Below are 22,504 nucleotides of genomic sequence, written 5' to 3'. Positions count from 1 at the left end.
CGTGTCCAAGCTGGAATTTACAGCCTGGAAACTTCCTTCAGACCAAAATTATCAAGCTTACCGGCCTGGTTTTACTCTTCCAATAGGTAATAGATTAATATAAAAACACTTGGCTTTTAAAAACCGTATCATTTTTTCTTTTCTTATTTCAAAACTTATACCAGTCGTGCTCCCGCGTCTACGGAGCTTGGAGCTTGGGTCGCAGAAGCACAATCGGGTCCACGTGGCTAAAAGGAGAGATCTGTAGTTCTTCAATCTCAAACGGGTACTGATTTTTCCATTGGTTTTGCCAATTTTCTAATCTGGGGTTTGGCTTTTTTGTGTTTATATATTGCCGATTGGGTATCTTTGAATATGATTTCGTTGCATTCTTGTGAGTGCTTGATTATGCTGTGTTTGGTTGGTAGGAAAGTGTAAGGAGTGGAGGGAAATTCTTGTTTTTCATTGCGGGTTTTCATACTGTAAAAATTTGATAGCTTAAGAATTATGCTGTAAAAAATAACTTGAGAGTTAAGGGGTGACAATAAGCCTGGGGTTAACTCTTTCTGTGAAAACAAGGGATTACAGTGGTTTAATTTGTTCTTTTTATTAATTATTCCAGGTGTCATGGATATCCCTCTGCCTCTTAGTAAATTGGCTATGCATTTGGTTAATCACGACGACAAGTAAGTCTACCTCACCTGGTATTATATCACTATTTATGGTTTGTTTGGTACTATTGGAATGTTTGGATATGTCGGCTTTTGCAGAATTGATTTAGACAGAATTTTAGTACAAGGAGGAATTGCATAAACCCATAATGTGTTTGTTAATTTGTTTTTCTCTGTTTTGGTCAGTAATTTAGCAACTCCTATTCCTATCTCTCTTTTAGCTCGGTAGATTTTTACTTTGCGGCAAAACTGCGTTTATTTGTGAATTTTCAATGATGAATGTTTTTAGGTTCATAAAATTTATACTATAAGGTGTAATTTGCTTGAAAATATGTTGACTCCCTCTCTACTCTATTAGGGACAAGAAATATGTAGTTCTAGTAGCACCCGGAAGTTTCAATCCTCCTACTTACATGCATTTACGAATGTTGGGTAAGTTACTGCAGCATTATTATTATTTTCTCATTAACTGGAAGTTTCAATCCTCCTACCTACATGCATTTACGAATGTTTGGTAAGTTAGACCTGCATTATTATTATTATTTTTTGTCACGTTTGATTGCCAAATTTTGAAATTACGTATAGCAGGTTGTACTCTGTTTTGCATTGGGTAATAGACTCATAGGTTTCTGGTGTGAGGGATTATGATGATGAAATGACGATTGCCTGTTAGGTTATAGTTGAGAAACTTTTATTTAAAGTGCTAAAATAGTCTTACTATGTCATCATCATAGTGATATGATGCGGCAACTCAATCATCAAAATCAGAGTCATTGTTAATAGACCAATATCATTTAAAACTGAAATTTTTGTGGGCTCTGGTATATATTATTAAGCTTCTGCTAATTTTTAGAGTTTTCACTGATGAGACAACTAGTCATGTCATCTTTCTCTTAGATAGGTTAAGGTTTTAGTCAAGCATATGTATTTCCTTTATATTTCATAAAACAAGAAATGAATCTCATTTTTGAAGTTAAGGATGGAATTGCAGGTTTGCAGTGAACTTGTTTCTTTTATGTCAAATATGTAGTGTTTTAAAATAGAGATAAGGCCTGGCTACAGTGAAGAGTATGAAATGCCTACTTGTTGTAAACTGTCTTATCAATGGCTCATTCATATCATTTAGTGTATGCAACTTTTGTTATGTTGATGAGTGTCTTAAGTTAGTAGTCTTTCTACAGCTTTGGGATATCTCGACTTCCACTGAAATTACAAGTCTGCTGTATTTTGATCATTTTCTTTTGTTGTGCACAGAACTGGCGAGAGACGCATTGAAGTCTGAAGGCTTTTGTGTGATTGGAGGTTATATTTCACCTGTTAATGATGCATACAACAAGAGGGTATGTAACCTTTAATAGTTTCCTGTAGGCTTGAGTGGAAAGAGCTTGCATAAGCACAATGGGTTACTTGGATGAGTTTGTTAATGCTTGCTGATGTTTGGTTACCTATTTCTGCCTTATAAAATTTTGTAGCTAAGTGACTGAGTCATAAAGTTTTGTAGCTAAGCGACTAAGTCATAAGATCAAGTACTCAGATATCACATATCCCAGTCTTACATTCACTGACATGGTCTGACAAAGTACTCACTTGGTCGGCTATGCAGGGACTTATATCTGCTGAACATCGTATACAGTTGTGTCATCTAGCCTGCAAAAGTTCAGAGTTTGTAATGGTTGATCCCTGGGAGGTAACTCTCTTTCTCTCTTGGTGCACTGTACAGGTCCTCCTGGACCTGGAATTTTGAGTCATACTTTTGTTCTGCAGTACTGTCTATATCTTGCTTTTCTGCTGTGTACTTATGTTAGTTTTAAACCATTTTTACAGGCAAGACAAAGTACCTTCCAACGATGTTTAACAGTACTGTCTAGAATCAAGGGTTTCTTGTCTGAGTCTGGGCTGATACCCAGTGGTAATGTTGCAAAACTGTGATCCCTTATTTGCTTCTAAGCGGTTGAATTGAATAATTAAAATTTATCATCACATAGATTGTTCTTTTATATGTATGCATATAAACAGGAGTTCCAAGCACATTTGCTTATTCTTGCCCAAAAGCTATATGGCTATAATGTAATAGGAAATTGTCGGGAAGGCTTTGCCACTTGAAACCCTGTTTTTCAAATGGAGTTGTTTTCCCTGGAAACTTGCTTGCTCACTCTCAACATATTGTAGCTTATAAAGCTCTGATTCCGTATAAGCTCTAGGCTCTAGCACTTAATTTATCACATATTTCTTCGAGGACTTTGCTTGATCAACTTAATACATGACAACTTTGAACCCGGTATACATATCTACTTCCTCACTAGAAGTATGACAATTTTTCGTTGTCCTACTCTTGATAGAATCCCTGAAGTGCGTGCTTGTCTGTGGTTCTGATCTACTCCACTCTTTTAGCATTCCTGGAGTTTGGATTCCAGACCAGGTATGTCTGTAATATGGTGATAATGTTTAGCCTATTCTCATCTTCCTGTACTTACTACGTTACCTCTTGTAGAGAACTTTATTAGTTCAGAAACTTGTTAATTGAAGAGTGTTATGTACATCAAAAGGTGGCATATGAAGATGATTTGATCATTACTTCCAACAATTACACATGAGTTTAAACTTTAGTGGAAAAATTTATGGTCGGATATGGACTTCATCCATTTCTGGTCAAAACAGAACGTTATCTGCCATAACTCCTTGTCCTTGTTTATCAGGTCAGGAGCATATGTAGAGATTATGGTGTGGTTTGCATTCGCAGGGAGGGACAAGATGTTGACAAGATAATGTCAAATGATGATATTTTGAGGGAGAATAGGGTAACTCCATCTTTGGTTTTCCAGTTTTCTGCTTGTATATTCTGAAAATTAATCAAACTCTCACTCGGTGGTTTAAAACGCTGGGATTTGCTTAGCTGCAGATTTAGTTAACTATTAACCAAAACAATGTAATGAACCAGATGAAATTTGCACCTGGGTCTTCTTGGCTCATGCATGTATAACTGAATACATACGTACATATGTGTGTGTGTGAATATATTATGGAAATCACTTGGTCTGAATGAAAAGACTAGGATTTCAGTCATCATGGTTTTAAAGTTTTCGGGAGTTATAACCTTTTACTTGATTCTAGTTTTCTTGAAACCTTTTAATGCCTCACAAAGTATAACCTTTGTTGCCTGCATAGTTTTGATTTAAACCGTCTTTACAGTCAATTGCTTTGTGGTCCATTAATGCTTGTTAACTCTACTAAATGTCATCTTTATTACAGGGTAACATAAGAATTGTGGATGAGCTTGTACCAAACTATATAAGCTCGACAAGAGTAAGGTAAGATGATATGTTCGTTAACAAAAATATTAAGAGGAATTATGAACTGACAATTTACAATGTAATTCAGGGATTGCATCTCAAGAGGGTTGTCGATAAAATATCTGACTGCAGATGAAGTAATTAATTATATTAAAGAGCAGCATCTCTACTTGAACTCAAATGACAGTTGACAACTGACGATCATGATTTTCCAAAGTGCACGTTTATCAGATCATTGTGTAGAAACCAATAATCAGTCGATTAATAAAGCACATAACTTTAGCAATGGATTGTCCACTGTTAAAAGCATTGTTATTTTCTACCGGCGTTTTATCTTTCATTTTATTCACATTTATCCCAGATTGTTTCCCTTCAAATCTTGTTCCAGTGATGGCCACTGTTTCAAACTTTAGTCTAATTAGGTTGATGAGCCCTATTCTCCACCAGTCCTTTTGCTTAAACCACTCTTAATTAGCAAGACATTGGTCTTGGACAATAAGAACAAATGGACATGTTGGTACAATTAGTAGTGAAGATGTACACACTGGTTCTCCTCTGATCTAAAATAGCATAACTGATCTAAATCTGAGGCACCATCACGGTCTCTTCTGCAGTATTCCTCGACTAATGAAGCATTTTACCCAGCTAGTGTAGTTAACGGACAATTTATTATGCATGTGGCAGAGAATATGATCTGTGCATGATTGGGAAAATTTATGAGTATCAAACATTGTTGCAAACTATAAAAGGTCTGCGGTACCTGTGAATTTGACTCTTTTTTAATTATTAGTCAATTCACTAATTTTTTCCTTTGAAACAGAGCTCCGGTTCTTACTATCTTTTGCTTCAGGACTTCCTATTTCTGTACTTCAAAAAGCTGCTGCTAAGTCCAGGGAATTCAAAGCTGCATATGGTAAACACTTGAAGCATTCTGAAGATAGCTTTCCCTTTCAAAGTCCAGTTGACAAGAAAAGTTTACCAACATCGTGGCAAAGTTGACTAGTCACGAGTCAGCTGAGGGCATTGACATTGACTCCCTGACTGAAAGTTTGGCATGAAGCAAGATTGCTTGAGCAACAAAGTTGAGATGGTGCACTTTTAGTACTTTCCAAGTCTCAGGTAACTAAATTTTGGCACTCCATGAGGATATTGACAACTTCCTTCACTACTCAGTAGCCATTTGCTAATTGTCTTACCAACTCGTGTGTTGGAGTGCAAGTTCAGTCATTTTTGATAGAATGTTAACTGAAAGAAAGAATGCAGATGACCTGCGTTTGCTGGTTGGATTGACCAGCTCCTTGGCTTCCAAGTTAGATTTTCCATAAAGATTTGGGGCAATTTATTTGTCGATGTGAGGAGAAAGTAGTTATCCTCCTCTTCAATTGTAGATGGTAGTTGTAATGTCAATGTATTGGTTCAAATTTTCAAGAGCCAGGCTGAGGCCGAAGTTTGTTGATTAATTTCCAACGTGAATGCAATTGGTAGATTTGGTTGTTCATCCTACTAGTACTGACCTAAATGCAGTTGCTGAGTTGCTGTATGTCAACCGACTCTACTTTTTCTTTTTCTTGGTGATTTGATGGGCAGAGTGGAGACCTACCTTAGCCTGAGAATCTCAATAGAAAGAAAAAAAGAATCGATATTTCTTTTCATTTATATGTCAAGACATCAGATGAGAGAGCATTGATGTGATATGCTCTGTTACAAGATGGAAAAGGAAAAAAAATGAAAAAATTACTAGTGTGTGTGGGTTATGTTTTATTAAACTGCACTTTGTTGATGATGATCGGCATCTCCTTGGTGGTGGTCATCTTCTCCGAGGTTTGAGGTCTCATCATCATCATCATCATCATCGGAGTCCTCCTGGTAATGATATTGATATTGTTGATGGATGCTGTTCTGAATTGCTGTGATTGTTCGGTATAATATATACATAGGTAGGATAATTCCGCTAGCCCTCAGAATAAGTACCTGCAAAGTCGAAACTTAGATCAGCACCCTTATTAACTGCACCACCATTACTGAATTGATAGATTGTCAACTTGTGTTTAGTACTTACAGTAAGAAGGGCGAAGGGGTATTCTTCGTCACTACCAGTGAGCACCACAAAGAGGTGCCTCACAAGCAAAACCACCGTAAACTGCAAGCCAAAACCATCATATATATATATATATTAGATAGGCGCCAGTTCATTGTCAAGGTCAGTCTACTGCTAAGACTACATATCTAGTTGCCACATGGAAAGCAATTAGTCAATTTATCATTATGGCTTTGATTTGGTCAACTATAGCTGGGGATAACGGTGAGCTACATCTCCTCCACTAAACCCCATACTGGCACGCGCATTCTTTTTCGTGGAGACTACGTTTGCTCAAACTTGGTGGTGCATTAACATTTTAGCTTTAATTTCAAAGTTAGCAAGTGATCCATCGAAAATTATAAGAGGGAGGATTCGAACGCGGAATGCACTTAAAATGTAGGGTTAAATGCGCTTAGAGAATGAATGGTCGAAAAAAAAAAAAAACTTACAAGGAGAGCGAGTGATCGACAAAAATTGGCACTTCGATCAGCTGTAGAGGAGCATACCCTCTCTAATCTGGGGCTTGCTGATTCCTCATCTTCCTCTCTTCTTCTAGGAACCCGCACGCTATCTCTGTAAATGACAATCACATATAAAATTACAGAGGATGTCAGAAGATGCCAAAAATCATAATGTTATCTTTTGTGTTAAGAGTTTCAATACTAGTCATCCGATGTTATTAATACACTAATTAGTTCTGACTTATTCTCTAATTCTAACACTATTGGAATAAACGTGCCTTTAACTGTAATTAAGTTTCTCTCCTGCCTGCATAGTGCATATGCATTTTGAACCTTTGATTGCAATCAAATATAATAAAACTCTTGTCTGTTTCCCAAGCAACGAGAATGCGGATAAAAGCAACCGCCCTATGTAAGTAAATAATTCTAACCTCCACCAAGAAATTATTTACATTCTGTGAAAAGTAAAACAGTGAACTAATGTACCTGACGGTTACTGCTGATTCATCCAGCTGAGACTTCTTTGGAGGAGGTGCTGTGTATCCAGGTTCATACTTCTGCACAAATTTAATTCATTTATGGTTGAGTTTAGTTGAGCTGAACCTCATAAAGTTGAGTTGATTTCTTAAGGTTAAATATTTCATTAAAAACACAAATCAGTTTCACTTCTAAGCTAAGCTAGCTAGCATAACTAACTGAAAATGACCAAATACGTATTTAATTATATTCCTTGAATTCTAATATTGAGGCAACCAACTAAGAATCAGAATTCCTTCATAGAAACCCATTAGCTAGGAAGTGTTATTTACGTTTGCGTCGTAAGGAAGGCACTAATATTCTAAAACCCAGGAGAAAATGAAAGAGACGGGCTTTGAAGGTAACTACAAAAAAAGTTAAAAGAAAAGACGAATTTTTGGAAGCAGCCCATGAATCCAGACAAACCAGAAAACGATGCAAACGTGGGTTGATCATCTCAAAATCAAAAAATGACATTCCACCCAATTCCATTTCAGAGAGTCAAATTCGCAGACACACCAAGCCGCCAAAATTCATTTCATAGAAACAAAACGAGAGAAAAGAATTAGAAGGAAGAAAAGAAGTATGAATTACCTGGAGACAAATTTCGCAGGTTGTGTTTCCTTTCTCATTGCACCACCTCTGTATGCAATCTCTGTGCGCAAACTGGAGTCAAGTAATCAAAACAGAACCAAAAAAAAAAAAATCATCAGTTAAAGCTAGCTTGTTCGTATCAAATTCAACACACCCCAGAAAACAAGAACAAAAGCAAAAGCAAAACAAGTGTGTGCGTTTGAATTAACCTTAACAGTTCCAGAGCAAGCACAAGGAGATTCCAAGTTGTTGGATTCTTCTTCATGGCAAATCCTGCAGACTGAAACTGATGATGAACATGATTTGAAATCGTGCTCATCCTCAACGTATATGATGACATCTCCCATATTTTTTGAATTCTACAACTTTCGAAAAGGCCTCTGTCTCTCTCTCTCTTTATTTTCAAAAACTCTGTCCTCTACTCCTCTGCGTGTTTACTACTTCTTTCTCTTTCTCTCTTTGATTGGGGAGAGAGCGAGAGAGAGACAATGGAGTTTAAATAAAACAAACATGTCTGATATTCCAAAACTGCCCTTCCTTTCATTTATCCGAAAAGAAATGAATATTCACTTCGGGGAATATGATTTGTCAAAATTGGCCAACCTTTCTGTTACGCGTTCTAGCTTTGACAATTTTGACGACGCCATAAGTATGTATGGACTCCATTTGCATTTTGCACAGTCAAAGACTCTTCTGCCAACTATAAATATGTCTAGAACGTTAACAAAAACATGAACATAATAATAATAATAATCATTAATTTCAAGGTTATATAATTTTGGGTTTTAATTAGTTATTCTAATAATTTTCTTTCTCATTTAAGAAACTTCATTGTCATTTGAACATGAGAGTAATGTCAACAATACTCAACGTGACTACCATTGGTCAACATGTATCCTAATCAAATCTTCACATATTTTTCTTATAGAAAAAACTGTGGATTTGATAGCATTTGGCCCTTTATTATCCATAAAGAACCGATAATGATCTTCCATAAAAACACAAGATGGGAACAACTCCAATGCTAGAGCCTAGAGGCAATGATTAAAATTATTAGTCTAATCTTGATACGGTACTTGCACTTTTTAAGAAGTTATTTGCGTTGACGCTCCCTATTGCATATACTATCGACAATAGTCTATCATGGTGATTAGCTAATTGTAGGATCTTAGAGTCTGGCTAAATTCCTTGTAGTAAGGATACATTAGAGATTGTAAGAGAGTTCGGCAATACTATAGAGATTGTCTGGCAATACTATATATATGTTAGGGAATGCTAAGAGCAAGTCCACTGGTTTGCTCTTGACTGGGCATAGTCAAGAAAAACCAGACTATATGACCTTGAGATGGATTTTGCTCATTCCACCGGTGGTTTTTTGCCCGGGCAAAACCAACCCTTTCTTGACTACAGCCAAGAAAATAGTCATCCCCATGATTATTTCCATGACCGGCCAAACCCAGATGCCAGCTAGGCCCAGGCCATATAGTGGCTGACGTGCGGAGGAGCTCAGCAATGGTCGACGCGCCAAATGGAGGGAGTGGAGGACTGGGCATCGACGCGTGGCGCCGCAAGGATTCACGTGGGCGACGTCATCACCAGACCCTCCATGCGTGGCGCCGCAAAGGCAGCTCGACTGACTCCACAGAGCGGCCGGACGATTTGCTCCTCCTGGGTTGCTTCGATCTTGGCCTGGGGGAAGCTTCTGGGCGGTTTGACGCCACAGAGCGGCAGGACGAGGTGAGGCGACCTCGGGGGGGGGGGGCGAGTCCTTGGCCGGAGGACGGAGAAAAATCCGGGTCGGGTCGGACGAAAAACAACGGGTCTGGTGCAGCTGCGAGAGAGAGAACCGGAGGGGGGGGGAATGAAAAAATGAAAAATTTTCGTCCTTTGAAACAAAATAGATTTTTTTTTTTTTTTTTTTTGCTATTTATAGAAAATTTTCAGATTTCAAAAATTCATAATAAATTCATACGAACTCCGAATATTGCGTTCCATGTATGCGCGAGATCGTATCGACGATCTCTATAACTTTCTTGAAGGAAGTTTTCCCAAATTATGTATGTGTAAAAAGTCGATTTTCGAGACCCCCCTAAAAGTATATAATAATGAACAGTGTTGACCGGGCAAGAAAAACAACGGGTGTAAACCCATGTCCAGTGGCAGTGAATAGTAACTTGATTGGTCGAATTCTTGACTTCTCGACTTTGCCTTTTCTTGACTACGGGTGCACTTGCTCTAACAGCTATGCTCTAACTCTAATGTTTCAAGCCCATATTATTGCGTCTCTCTCTTCTCGAGCATCGCAAGATCAACATTTCTAAACTTAGAATTATCACAGCAAGGCAAATCTCACTCTTACAAATGGACAATTAGATATGAACTTTGCCTACTTAGGTTTGGTCAGAGGTGTGCCGAAGATAAAACATAGCAATGGCAAGGAACATACAAAGCACTTGCATGTTCACCTTACAAAGCAAGAACAAAAACCACTCCAAGGAATGCAGTTGGTGCTTTGGCCATTCCTTGTATAACATATTGTAGTGGAATTGGAGTCTATGACCGGAAGGTGATTGTGGATATTTGATGTATTTCTTTTGGGTGTACAAATTGTTCTTAAGTAGCAGTTGTTGTTGTTGTGTTTGTTGTTATTTTTTTTTTTTAAAGATGTGTAATGAGTTTTATTGGGTAACTCACATATTTAGTTTTTATGAATGTAACTGTTGGACTGTTGGTTGGTTTAATACCAAAAAAGGAAGGGAAGGGTAATTTTCAAAAACTTTGTAGTGCAAAAGACAATTGTGGAGACAAAAGAAACCCAAAATTAGAAGGCGGATTATTAAGGACACGGAACATTCGTAAAGCGAGTTAAACAAAAAAAGGGAATGAGTTGTAACGCGGACCCAAATATTTCACCAAAAAAAAAAAAAAAAAAAAAAGGACAGAGGGGCAGTGCTGACTTTGGCGACATAATTTGATTGGAAACAGCTCTAATTTGCCGATTGCTAGTGAAATTTTTTTTTGTGATACTTTTTGTTTATTGGTCCGTCGGGGTGGGAATTCAAATTGTGTTTGAACGAGGAGCCTTGGATCACCGTGGATCAACGGTCACAATTGATCTGGAATTTAAATGGAGTGGAGTGGGCCCCGCTCGTCTATGATTAAAAAGACTCTGGAAACGCGCAGCCGCAGCACCTATGAATGTGATTCGGTGGACCCATTTGAGTCTTTTTTTTTTTTTTTTTTGGGATGATGCATGTTCTTGCCCTCTCTTGATATTTAGAGTTTTAAAAGGGAAATTAAAATGATATATGGAGGAAAATAATAGTTAAAGAAAAGACAATGATAGAATTAGCCAATCAGGAGCAGAAGCAAATATGGAATTGTGACATTTGTTCTTATCCAATTCCCATCATCTTTGGTCTTATCGTCTCTCTCACGGCCTCGCAGGTTTATCTAATTATTATTATTATCTTTTTAGGCACAGGCCACAGCAGTAGGAATAGTGACCAAGACAAATGGCAGAATAGGAATACACATAAAAGTGAGAATAGGAATAGGGATGGCTAATTAGGAGGCTGGCTCGACAAGGTCGGCACTAACTTGCCCATTGTGTGGGGACGTTTGGAAATTGGAAGCTCCTCACTCCTCACCACGCCACACCACTTGTTGTTCGTTTTCTCTTTCGAGAGTGGACGCCAAGTTCATCTTTCTTTTCTTGTCTATATTGGTCGACGGCAAAACCTCATCTTTTGTTTGGGCCAGGGCCCATATTGTAATTGGGCTCCTCCATCATGTCTCAAATTGACTAGTCTCAGACATCTAGCATCGCTTGTTTCCATTACCCTCTTCTCTTACTTTGGGCATGCGCCAAATAGAAACTCCGACCCCAAAATACATCTTACTATCGAGGCCAGTCTTCTTTTATATCAAACTTCTATCTTTCCTCACTCGCGCAATGTCGGAATTAGATACTGCTGGACACACTTTAGTATCATCTTAAGTAATATTCGATCAGGATACTAGCCTAACGTACACGTCCGAGCTGCCATCATATAGGGTTTGCCAACACGTGAAACATCAACCACATAGGCATAATTAGTTCAACATTATAAATATAAATTGTACCAAACTGAGCTATATATGCCACATGCCCAAAGAGATGTGATGGACAATCGGACGACATTACCGAGCATCAAGGGTACCAAGGATAGTTGACATGTCCGTTGATTAACCTCTCTTCTAGACTCTTCTTCAGAAACCGAGTAGTATATAGTATATGTCAAATATGTCCCAACTGACGCACAAGGCAGGCTAGGAGGCTTTCTCACCCGGCCAGTAGCTCATTGCAGACCATGACTATCCCCGGTATCTCCATACGTACAGTGCACTCTTTATATATTCTTTAACTTTATGTTTACGTGGCACTCTTTATTCTTCAAAAATACATACAGTGCTTCTAAAATTGAATATTCTAACATCTTTTTAATTAATTTTATTTCTGTATTAATAAAGATGTAATCATGCAGATGCAAACATACAAGTAGCTCTCTAGCTAATGAAGTCGTTTTTAGAGTTACTTGATAGAGTTACTCTGAGACCACTCGTTAAGTGGATGAGAAGATGAGATCAAGTTGCACTAGTAACGTACAGCAATGGATTTGGACTAAAACGACGTGATCGGTCGAGGATATAAATTGAGTGATTGATCGAACCAATATTTCTGTTGGCCTGGCTTCTGGTTTTGGGAGTGGCGCTTTCAAAATTGCCAATTATCTGGGACCCTGCCACTTTGAATCAGTCCCTGCGTATATACAACATACTGTAGCAAACTAAACCCTACAAATAAATATCGTAGTTGATATACATGGAATCTAAATGATTTCATAAATATCTCCATGTATAAGAATAAGGAGCACTTTTGTCAAAGGAAAGTGCATGATCTGTTACCATCATGCATTCACTTGGATTTTAGGACAGGGGCTATATATTTTGGTCTCTGTTACTATAAGAAAAAGTCTAGGACTGTCACTCGGTCGGTTCGAATCGGTTATAGGTATTATCAACTTCAAAACCAAAACTTTCGGTTTCAAAATTGAGCTACCAATTACCAACCAAAATTTTCGGTTTTTAATCATATCTACTAAATTCGGTATTTCGGTTTTCGGTATTACCAACTTTAGAACAATTAATTCTTTGTAGTTTGTAATATAAATTAGAATGAACAAAATTAGGTTTTTCAATTTCATAACTGTAAACTTCGTATTCATCTACTAATCATAGTTTTCTTTTGTATATATGACATCAAATTTTATCTATTTTCAATAAAACTAGGTTATTTAACCATTTTGGACTAGGTTACTCAAAATACATGTGCTATTAATTATGTAGTATATTGAGTAATGTTCATACTATTATGAAAACTTTTATGTTTATTTCTTAATATACATGTATGTGTATTGAAAACCATAATATATAAAAGCTAATATTTAGATAATCGGTAAATTCGGTATTTACCAAAATCAAACAAACTTTTTCGGTAATTTTTTATTTCAGTTTTATTGGTTTCGGTTATCAAAAAGTCGGTTTACCAAACCTAAAGTATCGGTTGGTATCGATCAGTTTGGTAATTACCAAACCAAGTTGCAGCCCTAAGAAAAACAAAACCAAAATGGATGCAACTAAATATCTGATATTTATATTGTTAGGCTTAATATATTAGCCAGATATTATATATAGATTGGGGGCCACCAGCTGTGAATTATTGTATTGGATGAGGTAGCTGCTGAAGTTGGATGATTGATGGTAACATGCTTGGTAGACTGCTTCTTAATTTAGTTGAAACTTTGATTCAAATGTAGCCCGCGGTACCACTTCTGATATTATTTTGGTGCAACGCTCAGCCCGATGTTGACCATAAGCTGTATAACTATTACCATACCATAAACAAATTAGTGCATGACTTTAATTTACACGTCATCTCCTAGTCACTTCCTAATTGGTTACCCATAATAAAGACTCCATATTAGAATGAAATTCACCCGTAACCCTAAACCCGGGGCAAACACGATCAAGAGGCTAGGGTTGCTATTGTAGACAGACGTTCTCACTTAAATTTTGGCTTTGCAATTGAGTATAGAAAACGAGAAAATGATATGCAAAAAAGTATTAGATGAAGTTTCTCTATAAATATAAATCCAAACTAAGTTAGGAGATATTAATCTTAATTCATCAATGGCTAGAAGAAAGATTGATGAGTTCGTTGCCGGTCTGCTACTGCTATAGTAATATAAGCGTGACGACTTGCTGCACTAGCAATTGCGGCATTGCGCAGTTAATTAATTTGGTTCAATTAAGTCACATCGAGAAGGATGGACCAGCTGTTTTGATGTGTAGTTAGTAACAGTTAACTATGAGTGGAGCTCCAAAACTAGGAACATGCAGTTGTAATGATTAAATATATGATATAATAGACAAATCCCACAAAAGCAAAATTAAAACCAGAAATTATGAATAAACCCACGGCAGAAACCCACCCTCTATAAATTTGGATGCCCTTCTCCATTGTGTTATCATCAACAACATCTTGAGGTCCAAAATCTCCTCATCTTTCAGTCAGAGTTAGTTTTCATTCCATAAGAATGGAAGGGGATATTAGTATGAAGAAAATCGTGGTGGCAGTGGACGAGAGCGAAGAGAGCATGCACGCACTTTCCTGGTGTCTGGGAAACCTTTCCTCTCAAAAAGCCACTGCTGCTGCCAATACCAGTACCAGTCTTGTTCTTCTCTATGTCAAACCACCACCTCCACTTCATTCCTCCTATGACGCTGCAGGTTCGATCTCTTAAGCCCCGATTCGATCATTACTTTGTCTTACTTTCTTTCATGTATTAAGATCGACAGAGTAGCTGGGTCATGAGCTAATTCCGATCATGTTATGTTATGTTATGCAGGATACATGTTTTCGAAGAACGATGTAGTCGCCGCGATGGAGAAGTACGGGAATGACATGATAAATTCAGTGATGCAACGAGCTGAAGCTGTCTACAAAAACTTCAATGTCAACGCCAATGTAAATATCGAGAGAGTGGTTGGCAGCGGAGATCCGAAAGATGTGATTTGCAATGCAGTCGAGAAGCTTCGAGCTGATACCTTGGTCATGGGATCCCATGGCTATGGTTTCTTCAAGAGGTAGCTACCAGTACCAATTCCGGTTTCCTATCAATCATTTGACTGACCAGTTATTTATAAGTTGGAATATTGAGTATTAATTTGAGTGTTGTTAATTTGCAGGGCTCTTCTTGGAAGCGTGAGTGATTATTGTGCGAAACACGTCGAGTGTCCAGTTGTGATTGTCAAGCATCCTGACCACAAATAGTTGGTTCATCCTGGCCAAAATGAGTTTCTTTGGTGATTGATTTATCTTCAAATCTGGTGTCTGCTATATATGCTGGGAATTAAGTTGTGTAAATGCAAAACTTGTATATGCGATTTAATGAAGATCATCAATTATACACTCTAAGATCATGACCAAGACTAATAGCCTGAGTAGATCTGCATCTAATTCTAGCCTAGACAGCACCAGCTAGCACAATCACACTTAACCCCTTTAAAACTTGAAGCCAGCTTCAATTCAAACCGGCTGACAGCTTGGTATGATTGAATGATTGGAGATTTGGAGGATCACATTTCAATATTCTTTAAAATAATCATGCCCACCAAAAGTTGGGTACTAGACTACCTAGTTTACCATCTTTCACTACAATATCCACTGAACAGAAACTCAACAGTATGGCTAATTTGAAAAATAACTGCAAAAGTTTACCAGAGAAACAACTCCAATGACCTAAAGAGAATTGCAATTACCAAAAACAGAACAATGGCTGCATAGGATTCAGAGGGTTATCATAGAATTTTTGAAGTCAACCTACAGTAGTATTAATTCCATAGATGATATCATTTTCTACCAGACTACCACCCGTTAACTAGGGTATATACACAAAGCTACTGTTTTAAAGACATATTCAAAACAGTCTCAACAACATTACACTTCTAAGTAGTTAGATCTGTGCAGCGTTGGGGAAAGACCCGATCTACAGTAGGAAAGTTGTTCATTCCATCTTCTCATTCATCCTTTTCCTCTGCATACAGAAATTATCAGAATTACATAATCAGAAAGGGAAGTTCAATTCTCGACAGATATCACAGAATACATGCAAATGGAATTAATCGTACTTAAAAAAGCTACTTTCATTAGTGTCAGAATGAATCACTAATTATAGCCCATACTTATAGTATTATCATATAATTATATCACATAACGATGTTTCATTAATGTCCGAATGAGTCACTAATTACAGGCCATACTTATATTATTATCATATACTCATACCATATAACAATATGACGTACCTACTGGCATCACAATCATTGCCCTTTTCCACATCCTTCTCAATCTACGACTGCATAAAGAAATGAGCATTTAGCTATCAAATTAATTTAACTAAACAAAGTATGTCTTTTGTTTTCCTTTTTCAACTAGATAAAGCCAAAAAAGTAAACTAGGAGTCCATGTAAGAAACAGGAGTAGGAAATACTGCAAAGAACAGGACCACAATAATTGCTTAAAGGATTTGGCAAATCTTACTATCTGTCGTGCAAGCGGATAAAAGCGAAAACACAGAGACTTAAAGGGATCAAGACATGCTTGTGAAAGACCAGATCACCATGCCATGCCTTCTCAATCATGTTAGCACCTCCAACTACAATGAGGCCAAAGAAAACCAGAAAGCGAAGACACGATGGCCAATACAACTGTGTATACAACCGCATCTGCAAATAGTGCTGTGAATGCCCCTGCAAATATAAATTAATAAAGAAAACCAAGCATTAGCGAACAGCAAGTAGCTCCATATTTCTGCTTTAAATGACCAAAACAAAAGGTAGTATTGTCACATTGAAAACATAGATGTCCACTACTGTCAAACAACAAATGATGAAAGATATCAACCCGCGAGCAGTGAAGAGACTGCACAATCACAAGCACCCAAAAGTCAGATCAGCACACCATTTTAATTGTAACATCGTACCCCAACTGGGAAATAAAGCATTAATAGGAAGGAAATGTTGCAAATAAGATAGAATGCTGTTAGCATTTAATTAATCAGGTGGAATACAAATCATATACTTATATTTGGAAAGGGGAAGAAAGAAAAAATGACTGACTAAAAAAGCTAGTGTAACTAGTGTGCTTGGCTTCTACATGGTAAAATAAAAACTGCAGCTTAAGAACATAAAGTTTCCCATAGTCAATGCAGTTTCATGTAATGCAATTTGAGCAGTAGATAACTGCTGAAGAGGAAAAAAAATAATACGGGTTCCAACAGGCATTTACCTTGGGCGCAACTCAAAGTCAACGTAAGCAAGAAAATAAGGAAGATCAGCAAAGAGCAGAGAGGCAAAAGAGGTCAAATTTAGAGTAACTCTGTTCTGCTGCAGGACCAAAAACAAAGCTATAAAAATAAGAAGAGATGAAATGCAACATAGTTAATATGAGTGCAGTAAGCTATAGAAAGATGATTCAACAGAATAGACACCTACAATTTGTTGGTCAAGTGGGGCAAGAATGGAGTAGAACGAGAATTTAGATCCCATTTCGACAAGAACATGTGAAGTGATGCTATCCAGTCCCTCCCAGTACGTGCGCACACAAGATTCAAAAAGTAGGACAAGAAGTGAGAAACAGATAAAGGTGGGGGACATCTGCAAAATAAAGAGATAAGTTAAGCAAGCGGTGGATGAATAGTACATGATTTAATCACAATCTTATTTGATTACCAGCTTGAACAAGGAGAAATACTAGAGTCGAGTGGGGCCTAAAATGTAGATAGAATCCCAGACAAGAACAAGTGAAAATGCAAGAGGCTTAGTAAAGCAAGAAAGTAAAATCAAGACAAGGAAAAGAAATTCAGGCTTTCCCTAATCCCTACCTAGCTCCTGTGTGTTTTGAGTATATAACCAACATGAAAATTATGGAAAATTCTCATCAGATCTAGACTTGAAACAAACCCCTAGAAATGTACATTATACAACCAGCAAGCATGAAAATTACAATCGGAAAGCTAATCTAGAAAATCTTAAAGTAAATTCTGAGTGAGAGGCTCTCTCTCTCTATCTCCCTCTGTGTTGTGTTCGTTCATGCTACTATTTCTTCATTTCATATATAGGTAAACTCTCCAAACAGACAAACAAATCATGCATGCATATACTAGTAAACTAAGTCCTCTTCTTCCTCAACTCAACTCCATTGGTAACCCTAAGCAAGCAAGAACGCAAGAAAGCAAGAACCAGAGAGAGAGAGTAGCTGGGAGTTTTACCTCTCGCAAACAATCCTTAATGTCGAGCAGCAACAGACGTGGAAAATTCTTGAGGCGCTGACGGAGGCTCCACCTCGACCACTCGGCGTTGAACTCCACCACCTCCATCGCTCACTACTCCTCTCTGCTCCGCTCCCTATTTGGCTTCTCAAAGACTCACACTTTGATCATGTAAGGAAATAAGGAATGCCTGCCTGCCTGCCTGCCTAGCATTAAAACGACGCCGTTTGGTCACTGAGCGGCCTTTCTCCTATTATTATTATTAAATGAAGGAAAACGAAACGACGCCGCTAAGGGGAGGGGGGGAGGATTTCACCGAGTAGTAAAACGATTTAGTTACTGCGAATCCCCGCCAATGAAGTAGATTATTTACCACAACCACAGTCACCGTCCCGCGTCTGTTTGGTTATAATATTTTGGGAGCTAGGAAGCGAGATTAGAAACTTACTTTGGTTGTGTAGAGATGAAGGCTTGTCATCGGAGGCCTTGATCCGATAAGGCTCCGATCCGATCCATTCCGTTTCCGATCCGCGATACGTCATCATGTTTCTGTTCGACTGGTTCTACGGCGTGCTCGCTTCCCTCGGTCTGTGGCAGAAGGAGGCCAAGATCTTGTTCCTAGGGCTCGATAATGCCGGCAAGACCACCTTGCTTCACATGCTCAAAGATGAGGTCAGCCCCCTTATTCCAGTTTTTCCTTTACTTCAATTTCAATACATAGATTAGATTCTTCCTTTATGTTTGAGACGATTTGGAAGTTATGCTAGATTTACCAGATCTGTAATTTTTATGCTAAACACTACATACCTGTACAAACTGTTCAAAACAAACTGCTTACTGCTCAGCTCTTAATACAAGAGTTTACTTGAAAACAATCACAATCCATCTAGTGAAAGACTTGAATTTATGCCCAAAAAATTCAGTGTTTAGGATCAATTTCGGTGGCGGTACGGTGCTTACATGTGTGTATTAGGATGCCAACTTGTTTGGAAATGGATTGTTGTTTGTGTGATATAATTTGAGCTTATGTTGTGTTGGTTTCAGAGGCTGGTGCAGCATCAACCTACACAATATCCTACGTCCGAGGAGTTGAGTATTGGCAAAATCAAGTTCAAGGCCTTTGATTTGGGAGGTCATCAGATTGCTCGCAGGGTCTGGAAGGATTACTACGCAAAGGTTAGCTATGGTGTGCTTTATGTAAACGCTGATATTGTTTTTTTTTTAATGCCTCCTGGATTCCTGTGTAAAGCTAAACCTGCTTGCCAATTGGTCTTTGTCCAAATCAGAAATTAGTTACTTTGTTATTCACCATTGTTCAAAATTTCATAGTTTTGATCTGAAATTTTTTTTTTTGGGGTCTTCTTTCACTATTGTTGAGTCCTAGATTTGCTGTCATTACTAGGTCCAGTGGACAGTCTACTATCCTGTTTGTCACTTTTCTTTTCGTTTGGTTTTTCACAGTTCAGATGTCATTTTATTTTGATTTCCATGAATCTATTATCTTTGTTTTGTTCCTGGCATTCATTTTGTGTTCTACTGTTTATCCTTACCGTGCATTGTTTGTATAGAATGTGGATATGGTATACACTTTACCGCAGTACAGAATTCAGTATAAAATACAGACATGTAGGCCTTAATAAGGCTCCTGAACTCCTGAAGGGGTTAGCATATGGGTTGGCATATGAACCAATTCATTATCCGCTGGTGCTTGTACAGGTTCAGCATGTTAAGCATATGCCATGCATACACGATTTTAAAATGGCCAAACCAAATAAATGGATCATTTTGTGAAGTTGATATGAGCCTTAGGATACTTAAAATAGTCTAGCATCTCTTTAGTTGCATATTCTGTGCTCTGTATATGACTTTTGGTAACCATTGAACTTCGTTCTGGATAAGTTTCAACTTCTCTCTTGTACTTTTCTCTTCAACACACAGACAAAAAAAAAAAAAAAAATCGGCTCTCATCATCTAAGATAAGTCTTGCAGCTTGTGGTAATAATTTGTTCACGGTTTGCTTTACAGGTAGATGCTGTGGTGTACCTTGTGGATGCCTATGACAAGGAGAGGTTTGCTGAATCAAAGAAGGAACTAGATGCGCTCCTTTCTGATGAAGCCCTTGCCAGTGTCCCATTTTTAATTCTGGGGAACAAGATCGACATACCATATGCTGCTTCAGAAGATGAGTTGCGATACCACCTTGGACTGTCCAACTTCACCACAGGCAAGGGGAAGGTAAACCTAGCCGACTCAAATGTCCGTCCATTAGAAGTCTTCATGTGCAGTATTGTACGTAAAATGGGCTATGGCGATGGTTTTAAGTGGCTCTCTCAATACATTAAGTAGGTTCGAGGATGGTCGATGAAATGTTCTGGAGGCTCCTGAACTACCACAATATGTCCTACCTTTAATCTTGAAATAGTTTATTCTGTCCTGCTTTGTTTAGGCTCTTAGAGGGCTTTTAAATTGAATCTATTGTCTTTGGATTTGTGTGGAAGGAAATATCAATGTCACAGCTTTGTAAAATCTTACTTGTGGCCTCCAATCCTTCTTAGCCTTTATTGTAGATTGAAATACTCTGTTCGCAATTATCTACTGTCTAAAAGAGTAGTTTCATGTTGAACCAGATAGGGTTTAGGTTGTTATTTATGCTTGTAGATTGTATCTGGAAGCAGTCCTGTAAACATATTGCCATTCATATGGATGCCAGTTTGCCACAAGAACCACCTACATTTTCATACAAACTAAACAAGCAGTCAGTTTCAGGTTCACGAACGCGAAGATTTTGATAAACGAAATTACTCATAAAAAAATGGAATTATCCGTAGACAACGGGTGTTTAGTTAACAACTGAACCGGTTATGGTTGAACCGTTCCTTAACCTCCTTTACCATGATGTATAGCAAAAGAAGAATAGGTTAGACGTATGGCTTCCATAACTTCATGAAGAGCTGGTCAACTTGTAGAACTAAACCCACCCCAAAGCCAACGACCCCCATCTAATTTTCTAGGTTATTAAATTTTGTATACCAAGTCCACCAGTATATATGTCCGTCACAAGATGGAGCTGGTTAACAAACCCGCCATGCAACTTAAACTCCCAGCACTAATATCTTATAGCTCTGCTTATAAAACGCTCGAAAGCTCAACATTTTGTTCATCGACTTCTCGAAATCCTGATGGGCAATTCCATGTCACACAAGCAAGTCCATGGCACTGGAAAAGTCATACTGTCGGATGGGTCGGTGCACGAGTTCAATAATCATGATCTAACAGTTGCTGAGCTGATGCTAGAGCACCCGCAACAAGTAGTGGTCGAATTCCGGGCAGCTGTCTCAGCAAAAAGACCAATCCCATTACCCGCAGATACAAAGCTGGACAAGAAAAAGATTTACTTAATGTTTCCAATGAAGCGAGGGAAACCATTGTCAATGTCATCCGAAGATATTCGCGGTGTTCTTTCAAGTGCAAATTCACTTTTACGATCAAGATCATCATCACTGAAATTCTTGCCTCTGTTTGCAAGGATATGCCCTGCAGGAGATGCACATGCTTTTGTGTTGCCAAAGAAGGAATATAGCATGGAGAGGACGTCAGAATCAGAGGTGGTGAGGTCGTATCTGCCGGAGTTTGACATGGAGGAAAGTTTGGATGCGAGGCCAGAATTTTTGACTAGGCAGCTTTCCGGCAAGGCTACTTGGAAGCCTAATTTGGATACCATTAAGGAGAAGAAGGTTGAGAAGAAGCTGTCTCATTGGTACCTTATGTTCAAGTGGTAGATATGAAGTACCACATAAACCAACCAACACGCCAACATGCAATGTAGTACAATTTGCTAGTTATGGTGAAGTTTGTAGTAAATTTGCGTAATTCAGGACATGAAGAATGTGATTGTTGTACGTGTATAAGTTTTTTTTTTTTTTCCTTTTTTTTGAAAGGGTGTATTAGTTACTGTATGTCATTAAGTAGAGCTAATTAGATGTAAGAGATTGATACTGGTTTGGCTCTATGAGAAGTTGAACCTGTTAATTTCAACTGTTTTCTGTTTATTTTTTGTTATCCCTAAATTGTCTGAGCAATGAGTATTTTCTAGCTATTTGAGAAAGAGGTGCTCTCAATTGCCAATTCAACGACTTTCAAGTACGTCGTCAATTTACTCGATTAATTAGATTATAGAGACCTCAATTCCCTAGCCTACTCACCATAGAACGTCAGCGTTGTGATTATCACTAGAAAATCACAAGTACATCGAAGTGCTAAGTATGAGTTCCCACTCTAGGACACTCCAAATTTCTAGTAGACTCACTATTCACTACAACTAGAGAAACTGAAAATTTTCAGTAAGATGGTCAAACCAACAATATGATTTGACGCATGAATGAAAAACAAACAATTCTTATATTCACTCCTTGGATGAATGAGCATATTCACCCTCTTTTGTGATTAAGGTATAATAACTTTATAATTTTCTAATCCGACCATTTATGTTGTATAACGTAATACAAAGATTAGTTCTGTAAAAAACCAATCAAATTGATGA

The 22,504-nt window shown here is 37.9% G+C and overlaps 6 protein-coding genes across 8 annotated transcripts; 4 read left to right on the top strand and 2 right to left on the bottom strand.

The window, feature by feature from the left end:
- The first annotated feature begins 154 nt into the window (after positions 1-154).
- Positions 155-5,426, top strand: LOC112176463 (nicotinamide/nicotinic acid mononucleotide adenylyltransferase). 3 transcript variants are annotated; one of them, XM_024314396.2, is made up of 10 exons: positions 155-265; positions 602-665; positions 1,009-1,082; positions 1,905-1,990; positions 2,254-2,337; positions 2,475-2,559; positions 2,990-3,069; positions 3,347-3,448; positions 3,900-3,958; positions 4,791-5,426. In XM_024314396.2, the coding sequence occupies exons 2-10, from the start codon at positions 607-609 to the stop codon at positions 4,825-4,827; spliced, it is 666 nt and encodes a 221-aa protein (XP_024170164.1). In that variant the 5' UTR covers positions 155-265; positions 602-606; the 3' UTR covers positions 4,828-5,426. The 3 variants fall into 3 exon arrangements, with proteins under 3 accessions (XP_024170164.1, XP_024170163.1, XP_024170161.1); XM_024314395.2 differs by having other exon boundaries at positions 4,761-5,426; XM_024314393.2 differs by having other exon boundaries at positions 4,029-5,426.
- Positions 5,427-5,559: 133 nt separating this feature from the next.
- Positions 5,560-8,075, bottom strand: LOC112176464 (E3 ubiquitin-protein ligase MARCHF1). The gene is made up of 6 exons (XM_024314400.2): positions 7,801-8,075; positions 7,592-7,663; positions 6,968-7,038; positions 6,470-6,593; positions 6,000-6,080; positions 5,560-5,911 (listed from the first exon to the last, which is right to left on the bottom strand). The coding sequence occupies exons 1-6, from the start codon at positions 7,936-7,938 to the stop codon at positions 5,702-5,704; spliced, it is 696 nt and encodes a 231-aa protein (XP_024170168.1). The 5' UTR covers positions 7,939-8,075; the 3' UTR covers positions 5,560-5,701.
- A 6,027-nt stretch (positions 8,076-14,102) lies between these two features.
- LOC112175470 (universal stress protein PHOS34) lies at positions 14,103-15,115 on the top strand. The gene is made up of 3 exons (XM_024313147.2): positions 14,103-14,422; positions 14,542-14,779; positions 14,882-15,115. Exons 1-3 carry the CDS (start codon positions 14,230-14,232, stop codon positions 14,964-14,966), a joined length of 516 nt encoding a protein of 171 aa, XP_024168915.1. The 5' UTR covers positions 14,103-14,229; the 3' UTR covers positions 14,967-15,115.
- A 123-nt stretch (positions 15,116-15,238) lies between these two features.
- Positions 15,239-18,121, bottom strand: LOC112175469. Its single transcript, XM_024313146.2, has 7 exons — positions 17,965-18,121; positions 17,189-17,350; positions 16,983-17,080; positions 16,544-16,616; positions 16,236-16,444; positions 16,001-16,050; positions 15,239-15,729 (listed from the first exon to the last, which is right to left on the bottom strand). Exons 1-7 carry the CDS (start codon positions 18,070-18,072, stop codon positions 15,713-15,715), a joined length of 717 nt encoding a protein of 238 aa, XP_024168914.1. The 5' UTR covers positions 18,073-18,121; the 3' UTR covers positions 15,239-15,712.
- A 258-nt stretch (positions 18,122-18,379) lies between these two features.
- LOC112180665 (GTP-binding protein SAR1A) lies at positions 18,380-20,587 on the top strand. The gene is made up of 3 exons (XM_024319230.2): positions 18,380-18,636; positions 19,009-19,140; positions 19,990-20,587. Exons 1-3 carry the CDS (start codon positions 18,508-18,510, stop codon positions 20,308-20,310), a joined length of 582 nt encoding a protein of 193 aa, XP_024174998.1. The 5' UTR covers positions 18,380-18,507; the 3' UTR covers positions 20,311-20,587.
- Positions 20,588-21,070: 483 nt separating this feature from the next.
- On the top strand, positions 21,071-21,913 carry LOC112180825. Its single transcript, XM_024319384.2, has one exon. It carries the CDS (start codon positions 21,144-21,146, stop codon positions 21,741-21,743), a length of 600 nt encoding a protein of 199 aa, XP_024175152.1. The 5' UTR covers positions 21,071-21,143; the 3' UTR covers positions 21,744-21,913.
- The last annotated feature ends 591 nt before the right edge of the window (positions 21,914-22,504 follow it).

The sequence above is a fragment of the Rosa chinensis genome, chromosome 7 (genome assembly GCF_002994745.2).
Source record: "Rosa chinensis cultivar Old Blush chromosome 7, RchiOBHm-V2, whole genome shotgun sequence".
Lineage (NCBI taxonomy): Eukaryota > Viridiplantae > Streptophyta > Magnoliopsida > Rosales > Rosaceae > Rosa > Rosa chinensis.
The sequence above is the reverse complement of the archived record's forward strand: the minus strand, read 5'-3'. Positions and strand labels throughout refer to the sequence as shown.

Coding starts and splice junctions, on each gene's coding strand:
- LOC112176463 (XM_024314393.2), top strand. CDS start 607: ATGGATATCCCTCTGCCTCTTAGTAAATTGGCTATGCATTTGGTTAAT. Junction 1,083..1,904: donor CATGCATTTACGAATGTTGG/GTAAGTTACTGC, acceptor TGTTGTGCACAG/AACTGGCGAGAGACGCATTG. Junction 3,959..4,028: donor ATAAGCTCGACAAGAGTAAG/GTAAGATGATAT, acceptor AATGTAATTCAG/GGATTGCATCTCAAGAGGGT.
- LOC112176464 (XM_024314400.2), bottom strand. CDS start 7,938: ATGGGAGATGTCATCATATACGTTGAGGATGAGCACGATTTCAAATCA. Junction 7,039..7,591: donor CCTGCGAAATTTGTCTCCAG/GTAATTCATACT, acceptor AAATTTGTGCAG/AAGTATGAACCTGGATACAC. Junction 5,912..5,999: donor ACCCCTTCGCCCTTCTTACT/GTAAGTACTAAA, acceptor TCGACTTTGCAG/GTACTTATTCTGAGGGCTAG.
- LOC112175470 (XM_024313147.2), top strand. CDS start 14,230: ATGGAAGGGGATATTAGTATGAAGAAAATCGTGGTGGCAGTGGACGAG. Junction 14,423..14,541: donor TTCCTCCTATGACGCTGCAG/GTTCGATCTCTT, acceptor TATGTTATGCAG/GATACATGTTTTCGAAGAAC. Junction 14,780..14,881: donor GGCTATGGTTTCTTCAAGAG/GTAGCTACCAGT, acceptor GTTAATTTGCAG/GGCTCTTCTTGGAAGCGTGA.
- LOC112175469 (XM_024313146.2), bottom strand. CDS start 18,072: ATGGAGGTGGTGGAGTTCAACGCCGAGTGGTCGAGGTGGAGCCTCCGT. Junction 17,081..17,188: donor CCCCACTTGACCAACAAATT/GTAGGTGTCTAT, acceptor TTGGTCCTGCAG/CAGAACAGAGTTACTCTAAA. Junction 16,617..16,982: donor GACTTTGAGTTGCGCCCAAG/GTAAATGCCTGT, acceptor GTGATTGTGCAG/TCTCTTCACTGCTCGCGGGT.
- LOC112180665 (XM_024319230.2), top strand. CDS start 18,508: ATGTTTCTGTTCGACTGGTTCTACGGCGTGCTCGCTTCCCTCGGTCTG. Junction 18,637..19,008: donor TTCACATGCTCAAAGATGAG/GTCAGCCCCCTT, acceptor TGTTGGTTTCAG/AGGCTGGTGCAGCATCAACC. Junction 19,141..19,989: donor GGAAGGATTACTACGCAAAG/GTTAGCTATGGT, acceptor TTTGCTTTACAG/GTAGATGCTGTGGTGTACCT.
- LOC112180825 (XM_024319384.2), top strand. CDS start 21,144: ATGGGCAATTCCATGTCACACAAGCAAGTCCATGGCACTGGAAAAGTC.